This window comes from Phyllostomus hastatus, unplaced genomic scaffold (assembly GCF_019186645.2).
Source record: "Phyllostomus hastatus isolate PE091 unplaced genomic scaffold, TTU_PhHast_1.1 phas_contig_16, whole genome shotgun sequence".
Lineage (NCBI taxonomy): Eukaryota > Metazoa > Chordata > Mammalia > Chiroptera > Phyllostomidae > Phyllostomus > Phyllostomus hastatus.
Window position 1 is genome coordinate 1,696,515 of NW_025333643.1, and position 13,744 is coordinate 1,710,258.

Below are 13,744 nucleotides of genomic sequence, written 5' to 3' on the forward strand. Positions count from 1 at the left end.
TGGGGGGTCAGCAAATAGACATAAGAAGCCACTTTATCTGCAAGTCAGCCGGATGTCAGGAGGGCTTGCACTGCAGGCTCCTTTTCCTTGGAGTCTTGTTGCTGATAGGTGGGCAGAAGCAGCTCAAAGGCCATGGGGGGTGGAGTGCTGGATTTGGAAAGGCCTCCATGCCAGGAGTCTGCAGACAGTCTTCTCCTAACCAAGAGCTCTGTCTTTAAGCCTCTGATTCCTTATCAGTAAAACCAGAGAGATAATGGCCTTCTCGCCCCAGGCTGGTCCTACCAGATTGTGACATGCACCTGCTCGGTAAAAACGGATGGTGTGCAGCAGGGGCATGGCCCTGGAATGGTGAACTTGGGGTGGCTCCAGAGGACATGGTTTGAAAAGTGGAAGAATGAGGTTGTCTGGTGGGAGAAGACAGCCGTGGACGTGGTGGGGAGTCACTGTCAGGCCGAAGGTAGTAGAATGGATGGTTGGAAGGCTGTGGTAACACAGGTCATCAGAAGGCACCGGCCAGTGGCCTTTCCTCTGCTCTGAAGGTCACCGTTCCTGGCAAGTGCACTCACTGGAGCCATCTGAGTCCGACAACAGGGGCGGCTCCCTGACCCTGCATGGCAATGCTGGCAAAGGCGATCAGGGGTGGGGGGCACCTTTCCTCCCTCAGCTTCTCTTAGACCAACTTTCCATGTGTTCTGGATTCCTGGGCGTCTTTTATAGAGGCTCACATTCTCACAGAGCCCCTCAGAAATGAAATCGTTTTTGTGTAGTATAAGATCAGGAAGTGACTTTATATTTTTGTTAATGTATTTTAGATTGACACAGGGACAATGGTATGTCCTCGTGGGGTTCGTTTTAATCAGGTGAATGAAACTTTCAGATCTGATTAAACACCCTGCAAGTTTATTTGCAGGGGTTTTTTTCCCTAGCCATATTGTGTTCATCAAACTGTTCTTCACACTCTCTCTCTTCAACTAGTGGTCTATTTTTGGTATAAAGTAAGAAGATAAAAATAAAACACAATTTAGAAGAATGTCAGGGTAAAAACCACCTAGTAGCATCTAATGGTGTTCAGCTCTCCCAGACAGGCGCGCACTTCTCTGCTAACCTCCCTGCCACACAGGTCCGCTTGATGAGCACCCAGAACCCCTGAGAAGTCTTATTAAAGTAGGAAAATACTATTATAGGTTAGTGGTTATAAGGTACACATTTCCCCTCATTTTAACATCTCTGAAATTGTGGTATGTCCTACAGTCAGTGGCTTCTTACGCTGATTTTTCCCCTGTAGGATAGTGCACCAGTCACATCAAATCTTAGATTTTTGTGAAATGTGGCAAATGATATCAGTCATTGAATTAAGAAAACTCATTCTCCTCATTTTTTCCTGTCTGCCCTGGGATGCACCTGTTGAGTAACTCTATGCCTGCCCTTGCATTGCAAACAGGAGCTTACCCAACCAGGAAGCGCATCACCTTCCTCCAGAGAAAGCTGATGAAACACTTTTTTGTTTTTGCAAGTTGTTATTAATAGACCACAAGCAGATCTTCCGCCCTCAGCTCTCTAACGACAAAAAGGTACGATGGAACCTTTCTCCCTTCCCCATCCTTAGCATTCCTCCAGCCCCTGGGGTGGTCCCTCTACAGGAACTCAGGTTGTGCAACTGTTCCTGGAAGCTTTTCTGGAATCTGCTCATCCCCAGGCCCTCCCCAAAGTGACTCACTAATGCGGGTCTATCTGAGGTTCCTCTGGGAAGAAGAGCAGGGAGGGTCACCCCTTTGCCCTGTGGTGGAGGGAGTGACCAATTCTCATCCTTCCTGGACAGGACCTGCTGGCTCGATGACCTAGAAGGGCCATTTCAGCACTTCCATTCTGTCTCCAAGCCTTCACCTTAGGTGAGAACTTTCGCTCTCACTCACGTCTCAGGGTGCTCTGACTCTTCAGCTGAAGGTCCCTGTGGTCCAAGATGGACAGTGTTACCTAACAGTATGCATGCTCCAGCAACATGAACGACATCAAGAGTAACCGAGAACTGTACCTGCAGTACACGGCCATGGCCCCCAAACTGCTGGCCCGAATCTCCAAACTACTCATCATGTGCCGGAACGCAAGCATCGCTATCCCTAAGGGCATCAGAAACATCTTTGAGTTCACTTGGGAGGAGCTCATCACTGACCCCATGGTGCCTACCCCGTCGGACATCCTGGGCCTGGAGATCAGCATTGGAACGCCACCTGTGGTGATTGCAGAATCAACCCCTGTGCAGGTTCCTATCCAGAAGAAGCCACTGCCACCACCAGTTCCACCCCCACCGATGCCGACCGCATCCACTGGGCCAGCCAAGTTCACTACCCAGATTCCCACCCCCGGCCATCGGGTGCAGTCTGGCCAGGACATCCTGCACAAGTTCCAGCGGCAATCTATCCATCTGCTGACAGAGTTGCTCACCCTAAAGATGAAGGCCATGGTGGAGTCTGTGTCTGGTAAGCCTGGCCGGTCAGATTCTTCTCCATTTTTTATGGGCCTGGAAGGGTCTGCCCAGACTCATGGGTGTGTGTCTATGGCACCCGCCCCAAACAGGTGATGGGGCGGGTGCCATAGGTGATAGGGCACTAGGAACAGTGGCAGCCATGAGTCTGCTGTAGAACTGGGACTCCTTTCATGACCACCCCAAGAATCATCCTTTCACCCCTCTCTGCTCTCTAGTTTTCCTTCCCACTCCCCAACTTTGCAGAGCCAAGACTGGAAGGTTGGCAATGGACAACAGTGTGAGGTCAGAGGTCCTGAAGGGTGGAGTTTGTGGAAATGATGGAGAGCGAAGAGAGGCAGCATCCAGGAGGAGGAAGCATGTGGAGTTGCCAGTCAGGAGGGATGATTGGTGGATGGAAGGACAGAGCCCTATAGAACCAGAATCAGGGAGAGTTGAGAAGTGGGGTGCATCCATGGTGAGGGTGTCATCCCAAGATCAAGTCCAGGACCTGGAGCCACATCAGTAATCAAACCTAAATACTGTATTATTTTAAATGCCAACAGCATTGGTACCCAGATCTGTGGGTATGGAAGAGAGAAGGGCAAGGTGGGCAGAGCAATGTGCCACCTGACAAGTTTTGGAACTTGAGACCCTTCTGTTGGGAGCCTCCTCACATTTAACACTGTGTAGATCCCCATTCTACCCTTATTTCCTGGGCCACTTATGGCAATCCTTTTCTGGAAGCATTAGCCACATGCTGGGAGGAAAATGAGTTGCTTTGGTAATTCCTTTAGTAGGTGCCAACCCCCTGGACATCACAAGGCGCTTTGTAGAGGCCAGCCAGCTCCTCCACCTCAATGCCAAGGAGATGGCTTTCAACTACCTGATTGGTGCAGCTGGGAGAAGTACCTATGATGTTGTACCGATGAGTAAAGGTGGGTACCTGAGCTTCAGCCCTTTGGTGAAAATTCAAGCAGTACCAGAGTGCAATGGGAAGGTCAAACCCCGAGTCTAAATGTTTGACATTTCCAAGAGTTGAGGTGGATGTGGAGCAACAGAGAGTCTCGAATGCTGCAGGTGAGCATATAAATTGCTGCAGTTCCCATGGAGAGCATTTTGGTGGCATCTGTGAGGTGGAAGATGCTTTAACACCTTGCAATGGAGCAAGGGTTTTTTCCCTAGGTCATTCCCCAGAGCTTCTCAAACTATCCTGCAGTGAATTTGCAAGTTTTCAATCTCTTGTGGACTAACCCTTTTTAAAAATATGATAAAGGTGTCACAGCAACATCGAATTACTGCAAGGGCTTCTAAATGTTTACTCTGAACTGTGCTCACACGATCGTGGCCAGGCAGGGGTTTATCCCAGTCCACAGACCATACTTGAGTGTCATACTTGGCACGTGTGCAAGAAATCGTACTTGGCACAACGTATATTGCAGAATTGTTTTGAGCACAAAAAATTGAAAACAACCTAAATGTCCATCAACAGGGGAAAAAACCCAAGTACGTTAGAGTCTATTTAAACAATGGGGCATAATGAGAAGTGAAAATGAAAATGAACCAAGCACTAAAGCTCATATATCAATAGAGATAAATCTCAAAAAATAGTGTTAAGTAGAGAAGAAGCAAGTTATAGAAAGATACATTTGGGATGATACTATGTGAATAAAATTTAAAAGATTGCAAAGTAATAATATATCACCTGTTGGTATGATATACAAAGTACAAAGTATGCAAGTATAAAATTGGAGGATGTGACCTTTGGAGAGGGGTGGAGGGGAATGGGGTATGGATGACACAGTGATCCAGTCACATCTGTAATATTGTATCTCTTAGTCTTGGTGGATAGACAAGCATTCGTTTTGAATGCCTAAAGTCATTGCTATCAGAAGATTTCAAAAAGAAGCATAAAAAATTTACATAGCATTGATGTTTCCCCCTTATCTGCAGTTTCACTTTCAGTAGTTTCAGTTACCTATGGTCAACCAGGATTTGACAATATTAAATGGAAAATTCCAGGATAAACAATTCATAAGTTTTACATTGTGTGCCATTCTGAGTCGTATGATGAAGTCTCTTGCTGTCTGACTCCATCCAACCCAGGATGTGAATCTTCCCTTTATCCAGCGTCTCCGCACTGTGGACACTTCTCCCCCACCAGTCACTGTAGCCCTCCTGTTCTCAGATCCACCGTCATGGAATCACAGGCCTCATGCTCAAGTCACCCTTCCTCTACTTAGTAATGCCCCAAAGGGCGAGAGTGGTGGCGCTGGCAATTGGGATGTGCCACAAAGAAGCTGTACAGTGCTTCCTTAAATTGAAAAAAAAATTTTTAATTGAAAAAAAATAAAACTTCTAGGCACAATAAATAAAGAAAAAAACTATATGCTGAGATTGCTAAGATCTACAATAAGAACAATCTTCTACCCATGAAACTGTGAAGAAAGGAAAAAGAAATGCATGCTGATTTTGCTGTTGCATCTCAAACTACAAAAGTTATAGCCACAGTGTGTGATAAGCATTAGTTAAGATGGAAAAGGCATTCAATCTTCGCATAGAAGACATGAACAGAACATGTGTTCTGGCTGATGGCAACACGTTGCTCCAGAAAGCACTGAGCTTATCTGTATGAAGACTTCAGCAAGGGATCCCCAGAAATGAGTGACACTGGGCCACTTGCTACAAGCGAGGAATGGCTGCACATTTGGGAATAGGTTTGGACTGAAAAATATAAAAATTACTGGCAAGAGGGAGAGAGCGCCACATTCCCATTACTTTTTACTGCAGTATATTGTTTTAATTGTTATATTTTATTGTTGTTAATCTCTTACTGAGTCTAATTTATAAATTAAACTTCATCATAGCTATGTGTGTATAGTATACATAGGATTTGGTGCTGTCTGCAGATTCAGACATCCACTGAGGGTCTTGGATGTATCTCCCAGGGCTACTGTATCTTATAGCCATTTGCCCTCACCCATAAGATACAGTCAGTAAAACTGCAGTCCTTAGGGGGAAATGTGGATTTCCTGAGGTCAGTGCACATGATGTTGGAGAGCTGCTCTGTCCCCGCGTGTTGCCGCTGATGAGTGGTGCAGTGGAGCAGAGCTCGTCAACTGCTGAAGACAGGAAACTGTCTAGGGAAATAGTGACTCAATGGAGAAGGGATGGTTTGGGTATCAAAGAATTAGGAATAAAAATCGGTAATGCTCTTGGACATTTTTTGCAAAAAACAACCATGAAGGGACTTCTGTTCTAAGAAGATGACACTGCATCAAAAAATTGACACAGCTTTTAGTTTTCATAAGAATTGGCATGTGCTACAGTATCAATGAATTTTTGTTAAATACAAGATAGAATAAGGCTACTTTGATAAATTTTGTTTTCCTTTTTTAAGATAAAATGCCAAACATTTCCCCCCACACTGTTTACCATACAGTGGAGGTCTCCATTTTAGGGGACTCACTCTGAGCCGGTCCTGTTTGGGATCAGCAGTGCCCGGGTAACACAGGTCCCCTAAATGTGCTGTAACTGTTTCTGCAGATGGTTACTAGCTTGTATGGAGTTCTGTACCTTGTGTTCCTAATAGGGATTAGAGGTCCATCTCATTTGGGGGGAGGTCAGGTGCCCCTTGGTCTGTTTATGAGTGAGGAGAGTCCCATGGGGAAGGGCCATGGTAGCTCTGGCCCAAGCACACCCTCCCCCAGACCTGCCCATGGTGCTCTCCCACTGGAACATTCCATTCCCTCACCTTGAAAAGGAAATGGCCATCACCATTAGCACTCCACCTCAGGAAGTGTTGAAGTGTCTTGCAGAGTCTCAAGCATTCACTTGTGCCACAGAAGCCTCTGGTGTCCCTCGTGGGTTGTGGTTAATCTAGTGGGCAGGAATTTGCTGAGAGCTAAACTCTGGAGAGAGAGCTTTTTGGTAATGCCTGTGTCCTGCTGCCTTAGTGGAGCCCTGGGAAAGCCTCCCTCTCCCCCCCCCCCACCTTGCCCCATCACATTGCCCAGGACATCTCTTGTGCTTGTTGCCACATCTGTTTGAGACACTCCTTTCTTTAAATGAGCCTAGAGTTTGAAGAAAAAATATCTAAATGACAAAATATAAATGAAGAATATATTTCTTCTGGAAAAGCATTCATTTTAGAAGGACTTGCATTAGGTAGCTTTTCCAGGGCATTAAAAAGAAGATGAAAATTAATTTATTTTGCATGAATTTTGTTTTCTAGACCATCTTATAATGTGAGGTAGATCAAAGCTATGACCAAGTCTTGTTAATTTGTGTTCCATAATTAACCAAATGCTTGGGTTTCCAGGTTTTTAAGTTAATAGTATAATATGCATTGCAATGCACAACTCTAGACACATCACTCCTTATTTCTGCTGTATTGGTGATTCAGACTGACTACCCAGGAGAGGTCTTGTTGGGGCAAAGGGTCTCAATATGTATGTAGCTCTTGCTAAATATTGCTTTCTTGATGGGTTTTCTCTACACCACAGAGTTAACTATTTTTATTCCATTTTTACTATCATTGGCTATTGTTTATTCTTTGCTTCTCTGCTAAGTTATAAGGTACTGAAAGTTTTTATTTCAATTTTTGGATCACTGGTGATGGTCAGTGATTATGTGCTGCATCATCCAGCGTGCAGTCTCTGGTTATCACCTTTGTCTACTTGTGAAATCAGGTTTGCCATTTTCTTTATGAAATTGTATGAGCTTTGTCAATGAAGGAGTTGCCTAACATTTTCTAACAACCATATTTGCAGGGAGAAAAAGGGAAAGGATTTGTTGAAGTTTATATAAGAATGATCAAGGTTTTCCACATGTGATGGGTGTGCTGAGCCTAATTCTTAAGTTTTCAGATAGTCAAATGATTCTATAGAAGACAGTATGATTCTGGCAAGAGACTGACCTAATGTTGGAGGAGCATCTGATTTTTGTGGTGTGAATAAGGGAAAACAGATGGCTTCGCATTTCCTTCTAGCTCACCCAGTGTTTGCTCTCTTGACCCCGTGCAGCAGTTATACCTGCACCTTGCTTGCTGCTCCCTGCTCTGGTCACTTCGCTCGTGAGAAATATTGGCGGGGGGAATGGGGAGACTGTAGGAAGGAATCTTAATTTTCCTTAATTACTTAGAGCCTGCTTGTACATTAGAAGGTCTTTTTACTCCAAGAGATGGTTATTTTGTGTAACACGACCATTCTGCTGGTCTACCGTTCTGCTAGAACAAAAAGTCCATATTATAGTTTTGTTTAAAAAAAATCAAATTAAAAAATTGAAAAAAGAATCCTTTTCTCTTCCACTCCAGAGTCCTTCATGAACATCTCAGCCATGGGAGTGAACACGCCTTATCAGCTTATCTATGAGTCCTCTACTGGCTGTCTAAGTTTTTCCCTCTCAACTGGAAGGGAAGCCAAGAAGAAAGCAGGTAACAGTGATTTCCAGCAAGACCTCTTAGCCCACCTGTAGGGGTAGGGGTGCAAGTGGGGTGAAGGTAGAAGAATCTGATTTGGTTTCCTGATAGGAAGGATATGTATCAGATGACCTGGCTGTTGACAGAAGCTATTGACACAGATTCTTTCCCATAAAGTTGCCATATCTCACCTAGTTACTCCAAAGTACAGTCTTACCACTTGAATGCTCCCATTCCCTCCATTCCTGGAGATGTGCTTCTCCTTAACCTGGAGCAACACTCCTCTCAAACCTACATCTTGCATCTCCTAAGTATCCCAGCCTGAGCCCCTTTAATCAGAGAGGTTTGTGTTGCTCCTACTCACAATGCAAATATGGGAACCAGTGTCTGAAGATAAGTATTTGGATACAAAACCTAACGGTGCGTCCTAAATGGGGCCAGTTCATGTGCACAGAAAACAAAGAAGACATAGAGGGCACTCCCATCCTATCGAAGAAGACATGCAGCAGAAAGAAGGGTTTAAGGGAAAGAATGGGGGTGGCAGATGAGGCCAAACAGTAGAGCAATGACTGTGCAGCCAGAATCTCAGACAGGAGATGAGTTGGGGCTAGGGAAGGCAGGGTAAGGGCTCAAGGAGCTTCCAGGCCACCACCCTCCTCTTTGAGCTTTGATAGCAGAGTGGGAAAATGGAGCAGGTCAGGGAGGACTACATTCAAAGGAGGTGGTGGCAGGATCAACATAAGGTAGGGATGCTCAAAGGCTGTCTAATTGATTTCCACAGACACTGGAGGTAAGGCCAGAAGTTGAGAAGTCTGGATCTTATTCCTGCCCCTGCCCCTGCCCCTGGCTGGCTATGTGATTTGCCTTCCTGCAGGCCTCAGTCTCCATATCAAGCTGATCCTATATCCTTTCAGTTAGTGAACAAGTGTTTATTAAACAATTTCTAGTTGTCAGTCACTGTTCTAAATGCCGGGGCTACACATGCAGACTCTAAGACAAAGAAGGCCTTCCCTAATGGGGCTGGCATCGTCAGCTTCACTGCATAGAGTAGATTCAGCCATCCCTCTCATTTCCCTGGTTCTTTTACCTCTGTTGATGCCTTTCCTCTCCCTGTGGTGCAGTATCCCACACTATCACTTCTGGCATCCCAGTTTATGTATTCCTGGTTTTATCATATCCCCTCCTGAGCTGGCCCTAAATTGACCCAGTCACTTTGAAGGAAAACAGAGTATCCTCAAGACACACAATGGTTTCATGATTTTTCTTCCTGATGACCTCAAGTCTAGTACCTTGAGTAAGGTAGTTCCTAAGTAAAAGTTAATTATGTTTTTGTTGGTTTCTTTGTCGATATGGCTGTTTCCCTTTCTGCCCTACCAGGATGCAATTTGCCTTGATGTTTCATCATTCTCATTAGGATATATGTTTAAGGATGCTGCATTTCTTATAGATTCTTAATATTTTTTGGAATTATTCTCACACATGCATTCTAGTATGGATTAACCTTCCCTTATAGTTTGTAAGTAGTCATGCATCCTTTCTTGCCCAGGATTATCCTAGTTATGCTTATTGTCCTGGCATAACTATTAAATATGTCCGCTTTCATTGTAAAATCTTTCCCAGTTTGGACAACATATTGTAGAGCATTTCTGGTTTGAAGTCACTTTAGGTTTGGACCTCCCCTATGTGCTCCATGCTCATGTGCTATCACACCTCACCAGCTGGCCCCCTTTGCAGTTGTAGGGCCAGGCACACTTGGAGCAGACAGGCTCCAGGAGTTGGGCCTACTCCCAGAGGACAATAGCTCTTACTGAGAAGTTGCCTAACTTTACAAGAAAAGAACTGAGAGAAGTCTGTCAACAATGGTTCCTTGTGAGAGCAAGAGGCTATCACCCTTGAGGACCCAAGGCAACCAGGTGTAGGCCAGACATGGATGCTTAGGCCAACAGAAGTTCCAGGAGTCAGCCAGCTGGTAATTGCGTCTCAGGGTCAAGTCTCTGGTCTCTGGTGGCAGGAGGAGTTAGGGAAGGGACCAGGAAACACTCAGGGTGGAACACACCAGAGACAGTACTCACACACTATCCAGAAACCCCAAGGCTTGATAGATAGACAGTGATGAAAACTCCGTCTGATGCCCTCAGGGCTCAGTTGGAGCCTGAGAAATGCCCCTGATGTGAAGCCAGACTTTATTCTTGAAAACAAGGTGAAGTTGATCCTGCATATATCTACAGAGAGCATGAGGCTGCAGTTGGGTGGGCAATAGAAACTCAGAAGAAGGCAGGACCTGAATATATGCCTCTATAACTACAGTCCTGGAGGATCATCTCTACAATTTCTTGCTGTCATATCCTCATACCATCTAACACTTGTCACAGAAGATAACTGTAAAAATAAGTGCAACAAACACAAAGCAGTATCATCTACAGATGTGAGCAAGCAGATGAAGGAGTCAGAAAACTTGAAGGCAGGGCAATGGAAATTATTAAATCTGAAGAACAGAAAGAAAAGATGGAAAAGAAATGAACAGAGTCTAAGGGACCCATGGGACATTATCAACTGGAATGACATATGTAATGTGGGAGTCCCAGAAGGAGAAGAGAGAGAGAGAGAGGGACATAGAAAATATTTGAGGAAATAATGACTGAAAAATTCCCAAATTTGATGAAAGACCTGAATATAAGCACCAAAGAAGCCATTATAATCAAACTTTCAAAAGACAAAGGCAGAGAATCTTGGAAGCAGCAAGAGAAAAGCAAATCATTATATACAAGTAATCCTCAATAAGATTATCAATAGATTTCTCATCTGAAACTTTGGAGGCCACAGATATGGATCTATATATTCAAAGCATTAAAAGAAAAGTTTTTAACCAAGAATTTTATATCCAGCAAAACTGTCCTTCAAAAGTGAGATATTAAAACATTCCCAGATGAACAAAACCTGAGGGAGTTTGTGGTCACCAGCCTAACCCTGCAAGAAACGCTTAAGGCAGTTCTGCAAGATGAAAGCACGCTAGCCCAGGTGCCCAGTCAGGGCACACACCTGGGGTGCGCAACAGGCAACCATACACTGATGTTTCCCTCCATCTCTCTCTCCACCCCTTCCTCTCTCTCTAAAAACAAATAAATAAAATCTTTAAAATAAATAAATAAATAAATAATTTTAAAAGAGAAAGTACACTAGACAGTACCTCAAAGCCATGAAGAGAAATAAAGATTTCAATAAAAGTAAAAACATGGCCAATTATAAAAGTAATCATATTGTAACAGTGGTTTGTAACTCCATTTTTCTGCATGATTTAAAAGACTAATACGTTTAAAAAATACTATCAGTGTTTTAAATATTATTTTTGAAAGATGTTATTTATGTGGAAACCACCTCCACATAATCAAAGTCATATATGACACACCCACAGCAAGCATTACACTCAATGGGGAAAGACTGAAAGCTTTCCCTGAGACTAGGAACAAGGCTCGGATGCCTGCTTTCACCACCTCTATTCAATACAGTACTGGAAATTTTAGCCAGAGCAATTAGACAAGAAAGGGAATCAAAGGCATCCAAATTGCACTCCAGCTGGTGTGGCTCAGTGGATTGAGCACTGGTCTGCAAACCAAAGGTTCTCTGGTTCCATTCCCAGTCAGGGCACATGCCTGGGTTGTGGGCCAAGTCCCCCAGTGTGGGGCACATGAGAGACAGCCAAGCATGGTTTCTCTCCCTCTCTTTCTCCCTCCCTTCCCTTCTGCCCAAAAATAAAGAACTTTTTAAAAAGGCATCCAAATTGGAAAGGAAGAAACAAAATTATCTCTGTTTGCAGATGACATAATCTTATATATTTAAACCCCAGAGATCCCACCAAAAACCCTGTTAGAACTAATAAATAAATTCAGCAAAGTAGCAAGATAAGATCAACACACAGAAATCAGTTGCATTTCCATACATGAATAATAAACAATTGGAAAAGGAAATTAGAAAAACAATTTCATGTACAATTGCAGCAAAAAGAATAAAATACTTAGGAATTAACTTAACCAAGGAGATGAAAGACTTGTACAGTGCAAACTATAAAACATTACTGGAAGAAATTAAAAGATATATACATAAATGGAAACACATCCTATGTTCATGGATAGAAGACTTAATATTGTTAAAATGTTAGTAATGCCCAGAACAATCTACAAGTTAATTCAATCCCTATCCAAACCCCAATTATGTTTTCTGCAGAAATAGAAAAACGCATCCTAAAATTCATGTGGACTGTCAAGGGACCCCTGAATAGCCAAAAACATCTTTAAAAAAAAAAGCAAAATTAGAGGACTCACAGTTTCTGATTTCAAAACTTACTACAAAGCTACAGCAATCAAAGGAATAGAATAGAGAGCCCAGAAGAAAACTCTTGCGTATATGATCAAATATTTTTGACAAGGGTACCAAGACCATTCAATTGGGGAAGGACAGGCTTTTCAGCAAATGGTGCTGGAAAACTGGACATCTGCCTGCAAAATTATGAAGTTGGACCCTTACCTAAGACCATTTACAAAGATTAACTTCAGATGGACCAAGGACCTGAATGCAAGAACCAAAACAATAAAACTCCTAGAAGAAAACGTTGGAGAAAAGCTTTATGACATTGGATTTCACAATGATTTCATGGATATGACACCAAAGGCATGGGCAACACAAGGAAAAATAGACCAACTGGACTTCAGTGGAATTTTTTTCACTTTGTACAACAAAAGACACAATCCACAGAGCAAAATGCAGTCCAACTAATGGGAGGAAATATTTGTAAATCATATATCTGATAAGGATTGATATCCAGAATATATAGAGAACTTCTAAACTTCCACAACAACAACAAAAAAAAAACAACCTGAATTAAAATAAGCAAAGGACTTCAATAGATATTTCTCCAAAGAAGATACACAAATGGCCAATCAATACATGAAAGATGCTCATCATTACTAATCACTAGGGAAATACAAATCAAAACTACAATGAGATGCTACTGCATGCTACACCAGCAAGATATCTACTATCATAACACACACACACACACACACACACCAAGAATTAAAGAAGGTAAAAATGGTACAGCCACTGTGGAAAGTTGTGTGGCAAGTCCTAAAAATTAAAAATGCAATTCCCATAAGATCCAGCAATTCCACTGTATCAAAAGAGTTAAAAGCAGGGTCTCAAAGTGATATTTGTCCACCCGTGTTCATAGCAGCATTATTCACAATGGCTAAAATGTGGAAGCAACCCAAGTGTCCATCAATGGATAAACAGATACAGAAAATGCAATCTCACACAATGAAACATCACTCAACCTTAAAAAGAAAGGAAATTGCTACAACAGGATGAACCTTGAGGACTTCATGGTACATGAAATAAAGCAGTCACAAAAAGACAAGTGCTGTGTGACTCCACTCAGATGAGGTACATAGAGTAGTCAAATTTATAGAGACAGAAGGTAGGATGGTGGTTTCCAGGGGCAGGTGGAGGGGGAATGGCAGTTACTGTCTAATGGGCACAGAGTTGTAATTTTATGAGATAAAAAGAGTTACAGAGATGGATAGTGGTAATGGTTGGGCAACAATGTGACTACATTTAACACCACTGAACTGTTCACTTAAAAATGGTTATGGTAGTACATTTTTGTTTTGTGTGTTTTACTGTAATGTTAAAAAAAAATTGCAGTCCAATACTCAGTGGGTCCACACTGCCCTCTGCAGAAGGCCTGAGTGTAGGAAACATCAGAGAAGTATTGAAGCCAGATGAGGGAGAATTGCAACTTTTTTCTTTGATCAAAAATGTCAAAAGGGAATCTCTTTGGCATCCACGGTGGCGTATCTGTGCCCTCCCCG

At 43.1% G+C, this 13,744-nt stretch overlaps 1 protein-coding gene across 1 annotated transcript in view; it reads left to right on the forward strand.

The window, feature by feature from the left end:
* The first annotated feature begins 1,999 nt into the window (after positions 1 to 1,999).
* The window catches only part of CUNH3orf20 (chromosome unknown C3orf20 homolog), a 66,632-nt gene continuing 54,887 nt past the window's right edge, over positions 2,000 to 13,744 (forward strand). The window contains exons 1-3 of the mRNA XM_045832019.1: positions 2,000 to 2,477; positions 3,259 to 3,399; positions 7,776 to 7,895. Coding sequence (XP_045687975.1) covers positions 2,000 to 2,477; positions 3,259 to 3,399; positions 7,776 to 7,895 — 739 coding nt within the window. The remainder of the gene's footprint in view (positions 2,478 to 3,258; positions 3,400 to 7,775; positions 7,896 to 13,744) is intronic.